Source organism: Galeopterus variegatus, unplaced genomic scaffold, assembly GCF_000696425.1.
Source record: "Galeopterus variegatus unplaced genomic scaffold, G_variegatus-3.0.2 Scaffold1753, whole genome shotgun sequence".
In the NCBI taxonomy this organism is placed as follows: domain Eukaryota; kingdom Metazoa; phylum Chordata; class Mammalia; order Dermoptera; family Cynocephalidae; genus Galeopterus; species Galeopterus variegatus.
Window position 1 is genome coordinate 324,817 of NW_007727864.1, and position 20,735 is coordinate 345,551.

At 39.5% G+C, this 20,735-nt stretch overlaps 1 protein-coding gene across 1 annotated transcript in view; it reads left to right on the forward strand.

Annotated features, from left to right (window-relative positions):
- Positions 1-20,207, forward strand: part of LOC103595376 (cytochrome P450 4X1) — a 51,788-nt gene extending 31,581 nt beyond the window's left edge. The window contains exons 7-12 of the mRNA XM_008578760.1: positions 6,549-6,655; positions 7,241-7,431; positions 16,128-16,261; positions 17,371-17,435; positions 18,853-18,935; positions 19,433-20,207. Of these exons, the coding sequence (XP_008576982.1) occupies positions 6,549-6,655; positions 7,241-7,431; positions 16,128-16,261; positions 17,371-17,435; positions 18,853-18,935; positions 19,433-19,607 (755 nt within the window). The 3' untranslated portion in view covers positions 19,608-20,207. The remainder of the gene's footprint in view (positions 1-6,548; positions 6,656-7,240; positions 7,432-16,127; positions 16,262-17,370; positions 17,436-18,852; positions 18,936-19,432) is intronic.
- The last annotated feature ends 528 nt before the right edge of the window (positions 20,208-20,735 follow it).

A 20,735-nucleotide genomic window follows, 5' to 3' on the forward strand; every position in this document is an offset into this window, starting at 1 on the left:
ACTGGCTGAGCGAGGTGCGGGAGCAACACCGAGGGTTGCGATCCCGTAGCCGGTCCCGGTCCGGTACGGGCGCGACACTAAGGGTTGCGATCCGTGGCTGGTCACGAAAAAAGACAAAAAGGAAAAAAAAAAAAAAAGATTATGAATTTTCCTTTGGTCACTGATTAAATATATCCCATATTTATTAAATTTATTTTTTTCATTGTATGTGTTTATTAAATTTATTTTTTTCATTGTATGTGTTTATGGGGTACAGTATGTTGTTTCAATGTATTCATATATTGTATAAGGGTCCGATTGGAATAGTTAGCGTATCTATCACCCAAACATTTATCATTTCTTTGTGGTTATAACATTCAAGATGCTCTTTTCTGGCTATCTGGAATATACAATACAATATTGTTAACTATGCTCACCCTAGAGCACCAGAACTTATTCTTCCTTCATATCTAACTGTAGCTTTATAACTTTGTATCAGTCTACCAACCTTTCCCCATTCTTTCCTCCACTTTCCCTGCCTCTGGTAACAACTATTCTACTCTCTATTTCTTTCTTTCCTCTTATTAAATTTGTTTTTCTTAATTGACCCATGGTAATTGTATATATTAATGTAGTACAATGTATTTGGGCACATTTCTACTGTGTGCAATGATCATATCAGGTACTTAGTATGTCCATCACCTCAAATGTTGTCATCTCTTTGTGCTGAGAACATTCAACATCATCCCCACTGTCTATTCCAAGATACACAGTACTTTTTGGTTGACTGTTTTCTCCCTGTATTGCTACAGAACAATAGATCCCATTTTCCCTATCTCTATACAATTTTGTATCTATGGATCACTCTATCCTCTTTCCCCTCCCCCTTACCCCTGCCAGTCTCTAGGAACCACTATTCTACTTCAATGAGATCAACTTTTTTTACCTTCCACATATGAGTGTGAACATGTGGTATTTCTCTCTGTGTGTCTGGCTTATTTCACTTAACATATTTTTCTCCAAGCTCATCGATGTGGCTGCAAATGGTAGAACTTCATTCTTTTTTATGGCTGAATAGTATTCCATTACATACATATACCACATATCCCTTACCCATTCATCTGTCAACACATATTTAGATTGGTTCCAATGCTTGGCTATTGTGAATAATCCCATGATAAACATGGGAGTTCAGGTATCCCTTCAACTTGCTGATTCCCATTCCCTTGGATATATACCCAGTAGTAGATTGCTGGATTGTATGGTAGTTCTGTCTTTAGTTGTTTGAGAAATCCCCATATTTTTTTCCATAATGGCTGTACTAATTTACATTCCCACAATGTATAAGAATTCCCATTTCTCTGCATCCTCGCAAGCATTTGTTATTTTCTTTTTGGTAATAGCCATTCTACCTGGGGTGACATGATATCTCAAAGTGGTTTTGATTTGCATTTCTCTGATGATTAGTGATGTTGAGCATTTTTTCATACACCTATTGACCATTTGTATGTCGTCTTTTGAGAAATGTCTATTCAGCTCCTTTGCCCACTTTTTAATCATATCATTTGGTTATTTTTACTATTTTCTACTTTGTCATCTTGCCTCACCTCCATACCATATATTTTAAGAGTTGTTTTCATTATTGTTAATTTTTCAGAAATTCTATAATTTCTCTTTGTATCTTTCATCCAAAAGTTGTTTAATAGAAGATTTTTTAAATGTCTAGATGGAAAAAATTTTTTTGTTTTTTTATTTTTTTTAATTTCTAGTTTTATTGTATTGCAATTAGAAAAGATTATTTGTAATATTTCTCCTTTATGGGACTTACTAATGTTTTCTTTGATTTAATATATGATCAACTTCTGTAAATGTTTCACATGCTCTTGAGAAGAAGGTACATTCTCTATTATAAGGTATGGTGCTTGATATTTCCCCCATATGCTCTGACTTATTATTTTGTTTTGATCTTCTATATCTTAACTTACTTTTTATGACCACTTGACCTGTCTTGTACTGACAGTGATAGGTTAAAGACTCCTATTATTCATGTGATTCTATTTCTTCTTGCATTTCCTGTTCTAAATGGGTACTGCTTTGCTATTTGGTGTGTATATATTTATAACTATTATGTCTTGTGGATACTGTGGCTTTTAGCATTAAAAACAGAATTTACTTCTCTTGTTTAATCAGTTTTTGCTCAAATTCGACTTAGACTCATATCAAGTTTCAACCCTTCTGTAGAGCTAGGGCTAGGTCTCACAGACCCTTCGAGCCTGTTGTCCAGACTAGGTCACAAACCCTTCACACACAGGTCTACGAGCTAGGTAATAGGGAAAAGGTCCTTGGAGCCGGGTGAAGAAATAATAGGCTTTATTCAAAGCTAGGAGCAGTCGACCTAATATGGATTCCCAGAGCGTCCTCTACAAGCTTCCCACATCTGTGCCTTTAGTCCTTACTCAAGTACACAATACAAAAAAAACCTGGATGCACATGCGTGATCACATTAGACAATAACAAGTAACACCCGTGCCCATGCGTATACCCACCTCAGATGCTCGGCAAGACTCCGAACATCCGAGGGGCCTGACCATCTTATGTTTTCCCGACACCTTCCTTTCTCCTTATTTCTATTTACCTGATGTTCTTTACCCATCCCTTTATTTATAGCCATTTTGAATTAGTTTGTTTTAGGCATATTTCTTATATGCAGCACACAGTTGGGATTTGCTTTATAAGCCAATTTCTTTTTTTTGTCCTTTTTGAGACTGGCCACACCGAGCCCAGCCAGTGAGTGCTGTAAGCGCACCGGTCTTCCCTATATAGGATCCGAACCCACCGCGGGAGCGCTGCTGCGCTCCCAGCGCCGCACTCTCCTGAGTGCACGGCGGGCTCGGCCCTATGAGCCAATTTCAAAAAGCAAATCATGGGCCGGCCCAGTGGCGCACTGCTACAGTGCGCCGCTTGGGAAGCGTGGTGGCCTCCCGCCGAGGGTTCGGATCCCACATACAGACCGGCCGCTCACTGGCTGAGTGAGGTGCGGGAGCAACACCGAGGGTTGCGATCCCGTTGCCGGTCCCGGTCCGGTACGGGCGTGACACTGAGGGTTGCGATCCATTGCCGGTCATGAAAAAAGACAAAAAGAAAAAAAAAAAAAAAAAAAAGCAAATCATTCCCGTTCTTATTTTTGAAATGGCTGATATGTTTGGTTACAATACTGTAATATTATTATGTTATAATTACTGTGTATATTATGGTACAACGCCTGTGTGTATTTGTTTCCTAAATTGCTGTAACAACTAACCACAAAACGAGTGGCTTAGAATAACAGAAATTTATTCTATCACAGTTCTGGAGGCTAGGAGTACAAAATCAAAGTGTTGGCAGAGCTGTGTTCCCTCCTGAAGGCTCTAGAGAAGACTCCTTTCCTTTTCCTACCGTCTAGTTTGCTGGCAATCTTGTCCTTAGAGTTCCTTGCTTCACTCTAATTTCTGCCTCTGTTTTCACATGGTCAATTTCCCTCTGTGTACCTATTTCCAAATTTCCCTCTTCTTATAAGGATACCAGTCATTGAATTAGGATCAGCCCTAGTCCAATATGACTTAATAATTTTTTTTGAAAGATAAATTATTATACATATTTATTATAAGGTTTACTATCAATAGTTGTATACAATGTGTGATGGTCAAATCAAGATAGTTAGCTTATTCATCATTACAATACATAATCATTCTTTGTCCGTTAACCAATTTCTCATTAATTTCTCATTAACTCCCTTCTGTCTTCCCCTTCCCGCTTTCCACCTCTAGTAACCACAGTTCTGTTCTCTCTTACTAAAAGTTCTACGTATTATTGTGATTGTTTCTCTCTCTCTCTCTCTCTCGTCTATTTGTTTATTTATGAATCAGCTCCCACTTACGAGTGAGGACATGCAGTATTTCTGTGTCTGTGCCTGGGTTGTTTCACTTAGCATAATTTTCTCCAGCCTCATCCATGTTGCTGTGGAGAGCAGAATTCTATTTTTTTTTTTTTTTTTTGTGACTGAGTAGTATTCCATTGTGTATATATACCACATTTTCCTTATCCTGTCATCCGCTGATTGACATTTAGGTTAGTTCCATAGTCTGGCTATTGAAATAGAGCTGCAGTAAACATGGGTATGCAGGAATCCCTTTGACATGATAATTTCCATTCTTTGGATATATTCCCAGTAGTGGGATTGCTGGATTGTATGGCAGTTCTATCTGTAGTTGTTTAAGGAAACTCCATATTGTTTTCTAGAATGGCTGTACTAATTTACAGACCCAGCATCAGTGCAGAAGGGTTCTCTTTTTCTCTGCATCCTCACCAGCATTTGTTATTCTCTGTCTTTTTGAAAATAGCCAGTCTAACTGGGGTGAGATGATATCTAAAAGTGGTTTTAATTTGCATTTTCCTAATGATTAGTGATGTTGAACATTTTTTCATATACCTGTTGGTTATTTGTATGTCCTTTGAGAAATGTCTATTCAGCTTCTTTGCCCATTTTGTAATTGGATTATTTGTTTTTTTATTATAAAATTGTTTGAGCTCCTTGTGTATTCTGAATGTTAATCCCTTGTTGGAAGTATAGTTTGTAAACATTTTCTCCCTTCCTGTAGGTTGTGTTTTCACTCTGCTGATTGTTTCCTTTGCTGTGCAGACACTTTTTAGTTTGATATAATCCCATTTGTTTATTTTTTCTTTTGTTGTGTGGGCTTTTGGGGTCATATTTATAAACTCTTTGCCCAGTCCTACATCCTGGACTGTTTCCCCTATGTTTTCTTCAGAAATTTTAAAGTTTTAAAACTTTATATTTAAGTCTTTAATCCATTTTGAGTTGATTTTGGTATATGGTGAGAGAGATGGATCTAGTTTCATCTTAACTTGATTACTTCTGCTGAGACTATTTTGAAATAAGGCCACATTCACAGGTGTTGAGTGGACATCAATTTGGGGAGGAGGTACAGGGGGAGGAATTATTCAACCCAGTGCACTGCATTTCTTTCTTAATGTGGTAGGTCGTCTTCACTTTTTTAAAAATACAATGTCTTTTGATATTTAAAATGTTTATATTTTTGTTCTACGACTACCACAGTAGTTAGCCCTTTTATAGAATCCTTAATCCCCTTTTCTTTATTCAACCCTTTGCTATCTGGTTTGTCAGTATTTTTATTGTCGTAAAATACACATATTTAGCATCTTAACCATTTTTAAGTGTACAGTTCGGTGGCGTTAAGGACATTTACACTGTTGTGCAACCATAATCACCATCCCTCTCCAGTACCCTTTATGTCTTGCAAAACTGAAACTCTATATCCATTAAACAGCAACTTCTCATTTCCTCTCCCTAGCCCCTGGCAACCACCACTCTGCTTTCTGTCTCTATGAATTTAACTACCCTAGATACCATGTGTAAGTGGAATCATACAGTATTTGCCCTTTCATAACTGGCTTATTTCATGGTTTGTCAGTTATAAGTGATATCCTTTGATTTGCATTTATTACCTCTAATGCTAATAGTGATCTTATTTTACTTTTTCCTTTCTCTCTCCCATTTTCTCCTATTTTTATTTGCATAATATTTACTGTTAACATTTATTCTTCCACCTAGGTCCCTATCTTTGTTTCAGTCTGAGATCTAGAATTAAACCGTTTAAATGTCCACTCAATTCTTTCAATGAATTTCTTGCAGTCATCTCTAGGTTGAATGAAGTTCATCCTCTATAGATTCCTCAGGATGGGCTCATGAGCACAGCATTCCCTGAGTCCTTGCATATTTTTCTACAGCCTTGAGAACTGAAGGGAAGTTTTTTGGGTATAAAATAGTTATCTTGTACTTTCTTTCCTTGGGTTTCTTGAAAATTCTTTACTGTTGCCTTAATTTCTTTATTTCTCTTGGCAAGTCTGATGCTAGCCCAATGTTCTTACCCTTAGAAGACATTTGCTCCTTTTGTCTGGTGCCTATGAGGATTTTTTTTCTCTGTCTCTTATGTCAAATAGTTTTACTAAAGTGCATATTGGAATTGTGATTCTTTTCTAATTTTTCCAGGCATAGAGTGGGCTTTCTAATATGTTGATTTAAGTTATTTCTTATTTCCAGAATGTTTTCTTGGATTATGGTCTTAAATATCAATTCTGTTACATTTTTTTTTCAGTGCTTTCAGTTATACACATTTTGGCATTTCTTTGCCTGTTTTCTACTTCATTTGGTAACTTTTCTGTGAAGATAAGATATTGGACTGAGGAAGAAAAGAATAATCGATCATTTGTATCTAAATATGAAATCATCTTAATTATATTTCCTGCTTACTGATATAAACTACATTTTGGCCTGTTGTGTTTGTCTTTGAAGCTTTTATCAAAAGTTGTCTATTTGATAGGAAAATAAATTAACTGTGAGAATTAAATCTATTTAAATAGGATGCACCCACTCTGGCCTCTGGAAATTAGGAAAGATGCGAAGTAGTCATAGGCTATGGCTTACTTTATAATTATTTGACTTTGATTGACTTTATGTCACTTTGGTAATGGGGAACTACTATTCTACCCAGAAAAGGTAATCCAGGACAGAAAGAAATCCTTCAAGGACGGGATGAAGCAGGGTAACCTCCAGGAGAAGAAGTACCAGGATTTTCTGGATATTGTCCTTTCTGCTCAGGTACATCTTCCGAATTTCTGATCCAGCTCAAACAGCCATTTAATTGTTGGTAGGTGGATAAGTGGGTGTGGGTGGGGAGATGAAAGCAAAACCAACTGACTACATTTAACAGCACTTTGAATTGATAGGTTGGCTGCGTGCAGTGTGGGGTAAGGACAGAATTCTGCAACTTTATCACTAGAGGGGAGTCACTGAAGACTAAATTACTGCTTTGACAGAATTTGGGGGGTTCATATAGGTACGTAGAGTTCAGGGAACCACAGGAAAATGGGTCACATGGGTAAGCAAGTAAAATGATGAGGAGGAGGTGCTAAACACCTGGATATATCTGGGGAGTCTGGAGAGAATTTCTAGGTCCTGATGACAGAGGGCCTTCTCTTCAAGGCCTGCTTTTCTTAGCTAGCCTTGGTTCTCCTTTATGGTCTGGGCAAAGCGTGGCTCATACTACACGTTTGTTGAACTGAATTAAAATTGAAACCCTTATTTGAAATTCTGATATCCCTCCCCCCAAACCATTGTTTTGATTGGGTATCCACATGTCTATAATCTGACATTTCATAGAATTATCTCCATTATACTTTCTAGGCTGAAAACGGAGACAGCTTCTCAGATGATGAGCTAGAGTCTGAAGTGAAAACGTTCATGATTGCAGGACATGACACCACATCAACAGGCATCACTTGGCTCCTCTACTGCCTGGCTCTGAACCCTGAGCATCAGGAGAAATGCCGGGATGAGATCAGGGGCATCCTCGGGGATGGGTCCTCTATCACCTGGTAAGAGCTGCATCCCTAAACATTTCATCCTAGTTCTCCTTGGGTTTTGCTTTCTTCCTTGCCCTCATACCTTACTGACCTTACTATGCCTCAACATAAGTGTATGTGGAAGCCGAAGAGGCTACTTTTCTGTTCTTTCTCAAGAGAGCCCCACCTTATCCACTTGTCTTTTGCATAAGTTCACTCATGCATAAGTTATATGTCATTGTTATTCTGATCAGTAGTGTGCAAAATGCCCCATTTCTTTCTTTCACCCAGGCTTTGGTACATTGGAAATGAGGACTTGACCCCTAGGTTTGCATTTAAAGCATGGATGGTAGGGCTCAAGTGGGGCTTCTCTTCTGAGAGAGCTGAATGGGTAGCATAATGTAAAGCTCATTGCAGACATCCCATCACATCCTGTCACTAATTTCATTCCTCAGCATTGACTTTGGACTTTAAACATAGTATTAAATAACACACATTGTAGTTGAGGTTAGCAAATATGGACTGAGGACATTTTAAGTACTGAAGCACTAAAAAAAATGACTAGGATTTGAAGTGGCCTTGTCCTTGGTGAGCTCACAGTCTAATATGAGAGACAGGCCTTCATACAGAAAATTGCAGTATGGCATGGTAAGGGTAATGATAGAGGTATGAGCTGGCTACCACAGAGGCATACAAGACAGGCACCTACCCTAGCACAGGAGGCTCAAGGATACTCTTTTTGGATCTGACATATAAATTGCCTCTTAGAAGTTGAGTAGGAGTTATCCAGATGGAAAACTTCAACCCTATTTTGCTAGACCTTAGGCACATCTTACTGTTAATAAGGTTATGGATTTGCCCCTCAGACATGCTATTTGGAAAGAAAAAACATGTCTCTGACATAAATCACAACCTTCGTCCAAGGTGGTCAAAGGGGAAGAAAAATAGAAACGCTAAGGGCAACTTAGTCTCATGAGTAGGAAAAAAATACCATCTTTTACATGCAAGGGTCAGCTCAATTGGACTTTGTAAAGCAAAATTTGAAGTTATAGAGTATATATTTCACTTGCATACTGGATATTGGTCTGCAATTTTCTTTTCTTGTAGTGTCTTTGCCTGCCTTTGGTATCAGGCTAATCTGGCCTTATAATGGATTTCTTTGTCTCTTTTTACAGTTTTTGACTTGAAGACTATTTTATTTGATATAAATATAGCTATGTCTGCTATGCCTGCTGTTTTTTCATATCCATTTGCATGAGACATCTTTTTCCACTTTTTCACTTTCAGTCTATGTGTGTCCTTGAAGGTGAAGTGAGTCTGTTGTAGGCAGAATATAGTTGGATCTTGTTTTTCTGTCCACTTAGACACTGTATATCTTTTTATTGAATAATTTATTTCATTTATATTCAAAGTAATTATTGATAGGTTAAGGACTTACAACTATCATTTTGTTCATTGTTTTATGGCTGTTTTGTTGGTCTTTTGTCCTTTCTTCCTCTCTCGCTGTCTTCTTTTCTGATTAGGTGATTTTCTCTGGTAGTATACTTTTATTCCTCACATATTATCTTTTGTGTTTCTATTATAGGTTTTTGTTTTGTGGTTACCATGAGGCTTATATACTTATAACAGGCTATTTTGAGCTGGTAACAACTTTGATTGCTTAAAAAAACTACACTTTGTTTCCACCCCCACCACATTTAATGTCTTTGATGTCATAATTTATGTTTTTATATTGTGTATCCCTTAAAAAATTATAGTAGCAATAGTTTTATATCTTTTGTCTTTTTACCTTTATACTGAAGATATAAGTAATTTACATACCACCACTACTGTATTAGACTGTTTGTGTTCCTATAACAGAATACCTGAAACTAGGTAATTTATAAAGAACAGAGGTTTATTTGGCTTACAATTCTGGGACAGCTGCATCAGGCATTGGCCTCAGGCTACTTCTAATCATGGCAGAAAGTGGCAGGCAGCCAGTGGGTCCAAGCACATCACATGGCAAGAGGAAGCAAGAGAGAGAGAGAGGAGGTGCCAGAGTCTTTTAAACAACCAGCTCTCACAGGAACTAATAGAGCAAGATCTCACTCAGGAGCCCCACCCCAAGGGAGAGCATCAATCCATTCATGAAGGATGCTCCCCCCATGGCCCAAACAGCTTCCAACACTGTTATATTGAGGATCAGATTTCCACATGAGTTTTGGGAGACAACATATCCAAACTCTATCATTCCACCCCTGGCCCCCCAAAACTCATGTCACTCTCACATACAAAATACAGTCATTCCATCTCAATAGTCCCAAAAGTCTTAGGTTGTTCCAGCACCAACTTAAAAATCCAAAGTCCAAAGTCTCATCTGAGACCAAAAGCAAAAGTCCTTCCAGCTGTGAACCTGTAAAAATCAAAACCAAATTTATCTACTTTCAAGATACAATGGTGGAACAGACCTTGGGTATACACTCCCATTCTGAAAAGGAGGAATACTCCAGAAGAAAGTAGAAACAGTTCCCAAACAAGTCCAAAACCCAGCAGGGCAGACATTAAATCTTAAAGCTCCAAAATAATCTTCTTTGACTCCAAGTCCTGCTTCCTAAACACAATGGGGCATCTGGGCCCCCAAAACTTTGGGCAGCCTCACTCCCACATCTCTTCCAGGCAGAGATCAGTGGGCTGCACTGGTGTGTGTGGCTTTTCCAGGCCAGTGTTGTATGTTGCCAGTGGCCTTACAGTTCTGGGGTCCTAACAGAAGCACAACTGCATTGGCTTGACTAGACATTTCCCTGGTGGGGTCTCTCTGTTGGGCTCCAACCCCACTTTCCTGCACAGCATTGCTCTAGTAGATGGCCTCTGCAGTGACTCTGCCCCTGAGGCAGGTCTGTGCCTGGACCCCCAGGCTTTTCCATACATCCTCTGGAATCTGGGTGGAGGCAGCTGCACCTTCACTGCTCTCATGTCCTGCCGACCTGCAGACTTAACATGACATGGACGCCACTGAAGTTTCAGGTTTATACTCTACAGAGCTGCTGCATGAACCACGCTTGGGGCTGTTTGAGGCAGGGCTGCTCCAGCCAGAGAGGCTGGGATGCAGGAAGCAGGTTCCCAAGGGCAGCTGTGCCTCAGGTCTGTCCTCCTGGACAACTCAGTCCTTCTAGGCTTCAGGGTCTGTGATGGGAGGAGCACCCTTCCAGACTTCTGAAATGCCTTCAGGGCTTTTCTCCCATTGTCTTGTCTATTAGCATCAGGCTGCCTCACTGCCAAGCTAATGTCTTTAGCAACCAGTTTATCTGCTTCACCCTTGCATTTTTCTCCTGCTCTCTGCTTCTCTACCACATGGCCAGGCTGCAAATTTTCCAAATCTTTACACTCTGCTTCCTCTTTAAATTCTGGCTTTACATTATGCCTTTGCTGCCATAACTCAGTTAGAAGTAACCATTCAGCTTCCTTAATGCTTTGCTGCTTAGAAATTTCTTCCACCAAACATTCTGGTTCACAGCTCTTAAGTCTCACCTTCTACAAAGTCCAAGGGCTTGAACACAATGCAGCCAAGTTCCTTGCTATGGTGTAGCAAAGGTGATCTTTTGCCCAATTCCCAATAAGTTCCTCATTTCTATCTGAGACCTCATCATCAGCATGGCCTTTACTGTCCAGGTTTCTATCAACATTCTGATCACAATGATTTAGCCATTTAACTCTAAAATGTTCCAAACAATCTCTCATTTTTTTGTCTTCTTTTTAAGTCCTCCAAACTCCTCCAGCCTTTGCCCATTACCCAGTTCCAAAGCCGCTCCCACATTTTCAGGTATCTGTATGGCAACACGTCACTCCTCGGTACCAATTTTCTGTATTAGTCTGTTTGTGTTGCTATAACAGAATACCTGAGACTGGGTAATTTATAAAGAACAGAGGTTTATTTGGCTTACAATTCTGGGACAGCTACATTGGGCATGGGCCTCAGGCTGCTTCTACTCATGGTGGAAAGTAGCAGGCAGCCAGTCGTCCAAGCAGATCACATGACAAGAGAAAGCAAGAGAGAGAGAGAGGAGGTGCCAGGGTCTTTTAAACAACCAGTTATCATGGGAACTAATAGAGCGAGATCTCACTCAGGACATCCACCCCAAGGGAGAGCATTAATCCATTCATGAGGGATCCGCCCCCATGGCTCAAACAGCTTCCAACGCTGTTACAGTGGGGATCACATTTCCACATGAGTTTTGGGGAACAACACATCCAAACTCTATCAACTACATTATTGGGGTATTCTGAACTTGACTATTTATTTAGCTTTACCAGTGAGTTTTTACACGTATATATTTTCATGTTATTAGTTAGCATCCTTTCATTTCAACTTAGAGAACTCCCATTAACATTTCTTTTAAAGCAGGTCTAGTTGTGATGAACACCCTCAACTTTTGTTTGTCCGAGATTTTCTTTATCTCTTCTTAATTTCTGAAAGGTAGCTTTGCTAGGTATTATGTTCTTAGTTGTAAAGTTGTTTTCTAGTAGTTTGAATGTATCATGTCATTCCCTCCTGGCTTGTAAGATTTCTGTTGAGAAGTCCACTGATAGCTTGTAAGATTTCTGTTGAGAAGTCCACTGATAGCCTAATGGGTGTTCCTTTGTATGTGAGGAGTCTCTTTTCTCTTGTTACTTTAAAGATCCTCTCTTTGTCTTTGACTTTCAATAATTTGATTTAACATGCCTCAGTTTATTTTTCTTTGTGTTGATCTTACTTGGAGTCCTTTGAGCTTTATGAATATGGATTTCTATATCTTTCCCAATACTTAAGACATTCTCAGCTAAAATTTATTTAAATAGGCTTTCTGCCCCTTTCTCTCTTCCTCCTTCTTTGGAAAGCCCAGAATTTGTATATTTTTGTCATGTAATGACAGGGGTATTTTGTATACTGTGTTGTATGGCAAATTTGTCACTGTGCAAGAATTACAGAGTATGCTTACATAAACCTAGATTGTTCAGCCTACTACACACCTAAGCTGCATGGTAAAGCCTATTGCTCTGACCACCATTGTATACGTGCTCAGTGGTTGGCCAAAATATTGTTTGTAGAACATGACTGTCTTTGTACCTTTGATGGTGTCCCTTAGGTCTCTTATGCTTTCCTTAGTCTTTTTTCATTATGTTCCTCTAATTTTCTAATTTCACATGATCTGTTCTTGACTTCCTTGATTCTTTCTTCTGCATGATCATGTCTGCTGTTTAAGTTCTCCATTGAATTTTTTGGTTCTGTCATTGTATTCTTCAGCTCTAGGATTTCTGTGTAGTTCTGTTTAATGGTTTTTACTTCTTTATTAAACTTTTCATTTTGCTTATACATTGTTTTCCTAATTTCATTTAGTTGTCTGTGTTTTCTTACATCTCCTTAAGCTTCTTTGAGATGATACTTTGAAGTCTTTTTCAGGCAATTTGTAGATCTCCATTTTTGGAGGGTTGGTTGCAAGAGTTTTACTAGTTTGCTTTGGTGATGTCTTGTTTGCCTAATTCTTCAATATTTATGTAGCCTTGAGTTGGTGTCTGCATATTTGAGGGAGCAAATATCTCTTCAAGTCTTTACAGACTGTTTTTGTCAGGTTAAGGCTTTCTTCTGTGAGGTTCTCAGGCTGATGGAATTACCTTCAGGATCATGGTCAAATAGAGGTGGAGCTGGGTGATGTGGCCTCTGCTGGGTCCCCAGTAGGTTCTATTGTTGATGAATCTGTTACCAGAGGCTGTAGCAGAGGTGGATCCTGTCTCATCCCTTGGTGAACTGGACTGTCTCTAGGACCTTGGTCCCTAGGGCTGGTGCTGGGATGATGGTCCACTTCAGGGTCTGCAGGTGATAAACCTGTTACCAGGTGCACAAATGGGTGTTGCTTCCTCTGAGTCCCTAGGAGGGCTACCAATGGATCACTGGATGGGTCCCTCAGCAGGCAGCACTATTCTAGTTCTTGGCTGAAACTGAGTCTCAGGGATGTTTCAGGGTCTATACCAGAGATTTCAGGCTGTCTCTTGGATATATTTTATATACCTGGCATATTTCCCTGTGGATCCCTGAGAAGTCAGGCTACAGTTTGGAGGGGCTGGAGCTGAATTTTAAAGTTTTTTCAAGTTTCACAGTGGAACCGAGGTTAATGGGTCAGCCTGCAGCGTAAGGTGCATCTCCTTCCAGTTTCTTGTGTGGGCAGGCCTGCTCTGTAGCCACAGCTGAGAAGGGCTGGATCAGCTTTTCAGGGCCATTTCAGGATCAGCTGTGGGGATGAACTCAGCAAGACTGCCCTGGGGATGCAGACATGCATATCTCCCTGCAGGTACCTGGACAAGAAGAACTGCTCTGATATCACAGCTGAGATGAGCTAAGGTCAAGATTCAGGGCTGTTTCAGGATCATCTGTGGGACCAAGGTTGGCAAACCTGTTTTGTTATCAAGATAGGTCTATCTGAGCAGGTCCTGTGTGAGCAGGACTGATTTAAGACCACAGCTGAGAGGGAATGGAGCTACATAGTGGGTCATTTCCAGGTCCACACCTGAGACTGATATGGATAGGACTGTCTCTTGAGGCACTAGTGTATATGACTTCTTGGCCCCTTGGCCAATAGTTTTGGTTGTAGGACCAGGTCCAAACAGGGCTGTAGCCAAGCCTGCATGGAGACAGGGCCATTTCTGGGTTGGAGCTGGGACCACAATTGTTGAGCCTGCCACCTAGGTGCAGGTCTGCACTCTTAAAACCACCTTTCTAGGTTCTCAGCTCTGCCTGGGTTTCACACTCTCCTACCTGATTTCCAAGGCTTTCACAAAGGCACTTTTGTCTGTGGATGACTATACAACTATTGTTACTGTGGGGGGATTCAAGTGGGGGACCTCTTATTCTCTCATGTTACTGAGTATTCCTTTTATATTCATTCATGGACTTGGAAACACTGTATACCACCTCCCAACATGAATTAGATATTTCACCCCAGATTAGGGTGCATATAGATACAATTCAGATATTGATTTTTCTTGCTTTCACTTAGCCTAAATGTGAAAACAATAAAGAAGTCTTTGCCAGGTGAGAAAACAAAGTCTAGAGTGTTTGTTAACTATCTTTTATCTTAACAAGAGTAATAGCAATAATATTATAGAGAATAAGATGTTTTTACTCTATAATATGTAAATATAGTTACACTTAATGAAATTTGAAGGTGGTGTTCTGAGAATTTGTAATTCTTCTAGACAGGTAATACAACCACACTGCAAAGAGCAATTTCCGGGAAAGCTGGAAAGTTGCTCAACTTTGTTTGGCTCCTTGTTAGCCTATTTCTGCACTCAGTTAAAATTCCTCTTTGTTTTGAGCCACAGTTGAGATGGATAAAATTGTTTTTCTTAATTATGCAAAGTTCCAGGCAAGCAAAACTACCCTGGAACTTTTTTACACTGAGCTTAAGGAGGAGAGAATTAAAAATTAGAATTTCACGTTATTGAATGGCCAAAGCCTGCATTCAAAATAAGTAATCAGAAAAGCAAATAGAAATTCAGTAAAGCAAATGGACTAAATATATGCAGTCATCTTATTGAACCATTCTGACTAATTAGGACACAAATAAAAAAACAACTTTATTCTTCCACTGACCCCTCAAACTTGCTCTGTGTGGCAAGTTCTTTTCATTTCTGAGACAAAATCCTGAGTGGGTCTCCTAGAGTTCCCATTCATTTAAATCACAAGAACAGTCACATGTCAGGAATTATACTGTCTGGCTCAGTGTAATAATGAAACCTTCAAATACTTATCCACTTGGAGTGTTTCCCTCCATCCCAGCTTGGTACTTCTTTGGGTCTGAAAGCCAAAAGTGGCTGATTCTTACTGACTGGCCTTTCCCATATGCATTAGCTGCTGTTTCTGGTTCTTCCAGAAATGGTTCCAAGACAAGAGGATAAAGAGAAAGGAGCTGGTACTACTGTGGTTGTGCCCAAAAGGTTTGGTGGATGTTCGGTGCTTCCCTTTCTCTCAAGGGATGCCTCTGTGGGTTTCATGGAGACTGCATCACTAGACTTTTCGAATGGTAATTCACAGGACAAGGAAATTCTTGTCCTTAGGCAGAGTCTTTTTCAAGCTGATCCCAGAGCCTTCCTTCTTGTCAGTTCATTGGTCTACAGGACACACTTGCAGATCCTTGTCTTGCTCCTGCTGCTCTCTCCTGCCTCTGTCTGTTCTGAGTCACAGCCTCTCATGTCAGTCTTGTGCTCCCCAAACTCCAGGGAGCACATGTCAGGTCATCTAAGTAATCTTCTTGAAGTTTCTCTTTGTTTAAGATGAGGGAGCACCCTTATCCATTCTCCACAGCACTACAGTATTCTGACAATTCTCTGTACAGCATTTTTTTTCTCAAAATTCTTAAGCCTGATCTCTTCAGTTCTTAGCCATTCCTTATACATTCTCGCTGTATATAATGAGCTAAGTGTTGCAAAACTGGTTTTCAGAAACCTCCTTAGCAAATCCTTCACTGGTAGTTTAGCATCTGACTTTACATGAGGATATTTGGCACCCGTTTGATTTTTCTGCCTCTAGAACCTCCACTGATCCCAAGGCAGAAAGAGTCCCATTATGTAACATTCTATTACATAAACTAATAGTATTTTTCCTCAGCTTTAAATTGAAGGTGACATTTACCAGGAACAAACATCCAACAAAGAAAAAATCAATATATACAAACTTGATATGTTGAGTCCTTTCCCTCTCTCCCTCTTACTCACAGGGACCAGCTGGGTGAGATGTCATACACCACAATGTGCATCAAGGAGTCGTTACGAATGATTCCTCCAATCCCATCCATTTCCAGAGAACTCAACAAGCCCCTTACCTTCCCAGATGGACGCTCCTTGCCTGCAGGTCTTTACATTCTTTTCCTAAGCAGCTCCTAGAGACTGGGGGATCCTGGGTACTACAGTGACAAGGATTTGGGGTTTCTTAGCTCTCAGAGAAGTCAAAAGAGAATCTCAAGGTCATTTGGCTTGGGGTTGGGCACCTATTAAGAAGATAAGGCCTTGATCAGATGTGAGTTTCAGTGACTTTCTCAAAGGCCCATAGCCAGTTGCTGCAAATCTAAGCCCAGAACCCATGCTTTTGGAATCCCAACCTAGTGTTTTTTCCATTATAAGACATTGTTTCTAAGATAATCTTTGGCTGAATTTGAGAGTGTATTAGTCTGTTTCTGTTGCTTACAACAGAAATAATTGAAACTGGATAATTTGTAAAGGAACAATATTTATTGCTTACAATTTCTGAGGTTGAATAGTCCAAAGTCCAGGGAACATATCTGGCGAGGGCTTGTTGGTGGGTGCTGACTCTCTAAAGAAATGCAGGGTGTCACGTGGCAGAATGGCTGAGCAAAAGAGGTTCTCACACACTGTCCTGTTAAATGCATCAGAACTCCTCCCGTTGCTCCATGAAAGGATCAATCCATTCACAAGGATACAGTCCTCACTATCTAATCTCCTCTTCAAGACCCCATCTCTCAATGACCATAATAGGATTTTCCACCCTCTTAACATTGTCAGAGTGGGGATTAAGTTTCTAATACATGAAACGTTGGGGGACACAATTTAACCCATAATGAAGACCCAGGTGAAACCTCATGGGGGATGAACACCATTACCTTTATCTGGGAGACTGAGGGGGATCTTTGGCCTCCTAATCATAATATGACCCTTATAAGTGTGCAACAGTTTATTTTTACATAGATCCTTCAAAACACAGTATGTTATTTTTACCTCTTGGAACATGATCTTAACAGATACTTATATGGTGATTTACAGTTTGCAAAGCGCTTGAAACTATTTCAGTGTCATAAACCCACTGGTGGAACCCCAATGTGCAAATGAGGTTAACTGACATGAGCAGAGCTAGAACTCATGCAGAGGTCTTGCTGAAGACCAGTATAACAGTGGCCTACATTTAGATCTTTTTCCAAAATCTTTTTCATTTCCCTCCGTTTTCAGGAATGACCATTGTTCTCAGTATTTGGGGTCTTCACCACAACCCTGCTGTCTGGAAAAACCCAAAGGTATGATTCTCATACACATAAATACACATACAGAACTAATCCTGTGCAGTCCACTTTTTGGTAGCTAACCATGGAAGTGATTATACAGTTAAAGCAAATGGCACAAAGCAGATAAAAACAAACATAAAAATTTTTTTAAAGTAAAGCTTTTCCACTAAAGGAAAATTATCCTCTTTCCCTATTTCTGTGTTATCTTTAATTTGAATAAACAAATTGACATAATGCCATACAATCTGCTCTAAATTGCCACCATATGTACTTCAGTCATTCACTTATCAAGCTCTACCGGGCACTTACCTAGATATCTGCAAGACTGTAGACTGTCAATAGAGTAATTTGGGCAACTCAAACTCTCTTTTGCTGCATGTAACAATCAGGATCCTAGAAGGAAATCGATGATGCACTTAAGTTGAGTAACTTATTTTCTTTGTAAGGGAACTATTTACAAAGGTATGGGCAAGTTTTAGGAAAAGCAAAATGTAGAAATACATGTCAGAAATGCTTATCATTTCTAGTCCTGATGGGACACGAGAGAGAGTTATAGAGTGCGGAGAGAAAGAGCTTTGGGGAAAAGGCCATCAGCCACAGTCATGGTAGAGCATGCAGCCACCCTGAGGAACCCAGGGAATAAATACCCTGAACTCTCTCTCTTCCCACGCTCCAGGTCTCCTGGCTGTTATTGTCGAAACCCAAAGAAAACCATGTGGTTCAGCTTCCTGATCCCAGGATAGAGTAGGAAAAACAGGAGAGAGGATTTGGACAGGCAAAAAAGATGTGAAGCAATCCTGAGTTCCTTGATTCAGTGTTCTCGAAACACTCACAACACGTACTGGTGCTTTCTTTTGCATATGCCACTAGGGTTTAAGATCTATTACATGTAAAGGGGAAGATGCACTACATGTCTTGGTAACAAATGACCACATAATCAATTTGGCTTGACTTCTAAGTGAGTGCACTCCAAAGTGAAAATAATACTGTTTGCATTTTTGCTTTCCCCTTACTTAGTTTGGGTAGAAGGCAAGTCAATTGGGAGGCCAGACAAGGTCTGCAGGTCTAGAATTGCACTGTTCAGTGCAGTAGCATTAACCATATGTGCCTCTTAAGCACTTGAAATGTGGCTGTGGAATTCAGATGTGCTGTAAGTGTACAATACACACTGGAATTTGGAGACATAATACCAAAAATGTGAAGTATTTCCTTAATAATTATTTATATTGATTACATGTTGGAATGATTTTATTTTTGTTTAAATAAATTCTACTCTTAAAATTAATTACACATTTTAAAAACGTGGCTACCAGATATTTTAAATTACATGTGTGGTTCATATTAAATTTCTATTGACCGGTGCTAAGTAGTAGCTTAAGAAATGTGTTAATGTTTGGGGAATGGTGGTGAGGTTGTCCTCTTATTTCAGGTCTTTGACCCTTTGAGGTTCTCTCCGGAGAATTCTGATCAGAGACACCCCCATGCCTTCTTACCATTCTCAGCTGGACCAAGGTGAGGACAATTTACAGTTGTTGGAAACACACAAAAAAGTTTACTTGGGAATAGCTTACTCCTCTAGCTCCTCAGCTCTGCAAATTCCTCCATGGAACTCATCTCACCTGGCCATGGTGCCTATTTGAGCCCCTAAAGAGTTGGTTAGTTCCAGAAAGGACAACCCATTCTCCTTCACATCCTATATGGCCATGCCTCAGAAAGCTATCCCATGATGTAAGCTGTTCCTCATAGGCTCAGTGCAGCCTGCCCCAGTGCAGGAGAGACAATTGTGTAACTCCAACTGCCCCTTGTTATAGGGAAGGCATCATATGGTGCCTCCAGCTTACACTCTTGCAGGAAGCAAAGTCAGTCTAGTGTCCAAAAGCTTCAATGACATTTAGTGTAAAAATGTTGCTCTAATGTGCACTTCAGACTTGTTATTCTAGTATCTTATTAAAGAGTCAGAAAAAACATCACCTCTTCAAGTGTCACTGTCTCTCCCTTGGTATCTGCAGGAACTGCATCGGGCAGCAGTTTGCCATGCTTGAGTTAAAGGTGGCCATTGCCTTGATTCTGCTGCGCTTCAAAGTGACTCCAGACCCCACCAGGCCACCCGTCTTCTCAAACCATATTGTCCTCAAACCCAAAAACGGGGTCCATTTGCACCTGAAGAAACTCCCTGAATGTTAGATCCCAGGATACAGTAATTAAATATATTTTGTTTTTAAGTTAGATTTACACTAAAGGATCAAGCAAATGGAGAGAAATCAAAGTGTGGTGGGAGGGTTGGAGTTAGATGGGGTGGGGGTCTCTGAGGAGCTGCACGGTATCCAAAAACATTTCTAGGTAACTTGGGGTGTCATCGATGTAATTCTGTTTCTGTATGATTCTGGAGGATTTTCAGATCTTTTCTGTTGGATCCTGACTACTATGAATGTTGTATACTGAGGGCTTTGCTAGGTAACTTTCATTTATTTTCTGTAGTTTTTAAAAATAGTTTTCAGATTTACACAAGCAATAGGTGAATGTATGCTTACTGTAAAAAGTTTCCAACACTTGAAAAGCATGTAGGATAAAATTGTGAAGTCTCACTCTGTGGCCCACACCCCATGCCCTGACCAATCCTACTGCTTTTCCTAAAAACAAAACAGTTTGGTGTGCATTCTTTCAGACTTTCTTCTATACATTTCATATGTACGTATGTATATGTATATTCTTATGGATGGGATGATATTTATATTGTTCCTGCTTTTTTCACTTAATAAAAATCCATCTCATTCCTTATCATGACTCCATGGTATTCAGTAATATAGATGTACTCTAATTTATGTAACTATAATTTTTTATTGGATATTTCAGGTGTTTGTAATTTTTAAAATATGCTTATTGGCCATTTATGTTTACCTTTGTTTTGTCCTTTGTGACTGTCTGTACATCATCTATATTTGTTTTTCTATGGAGTTGTCTATTTCTTATTGATTCATGAGTTCTTTATATATTGTAAATAATAATTCTTTTTTATAATTTATTTTTTATTATATATACATGTGGGGTACAACATTGATTTTCAATAATTGTGTAGAATGTGTGGTGGTTAGACCAGTATAGCCAGCTTATTCATCATTACAATATGCAATCATTCTTTGTGTTTGTTGACCAGTTCCTCATTAGCCCCCTATCCTCATGATTATAGCTTTTCTTTGTAATTTTCTTCTATTCTTTTACTTTTTTAAAAAACTGTATTTATGGTGTCTTTAACCATATGGAACTTTTAGGATATATAAAGTTTTCTTCACGGTTTCTGGGTTTTGAGACTTG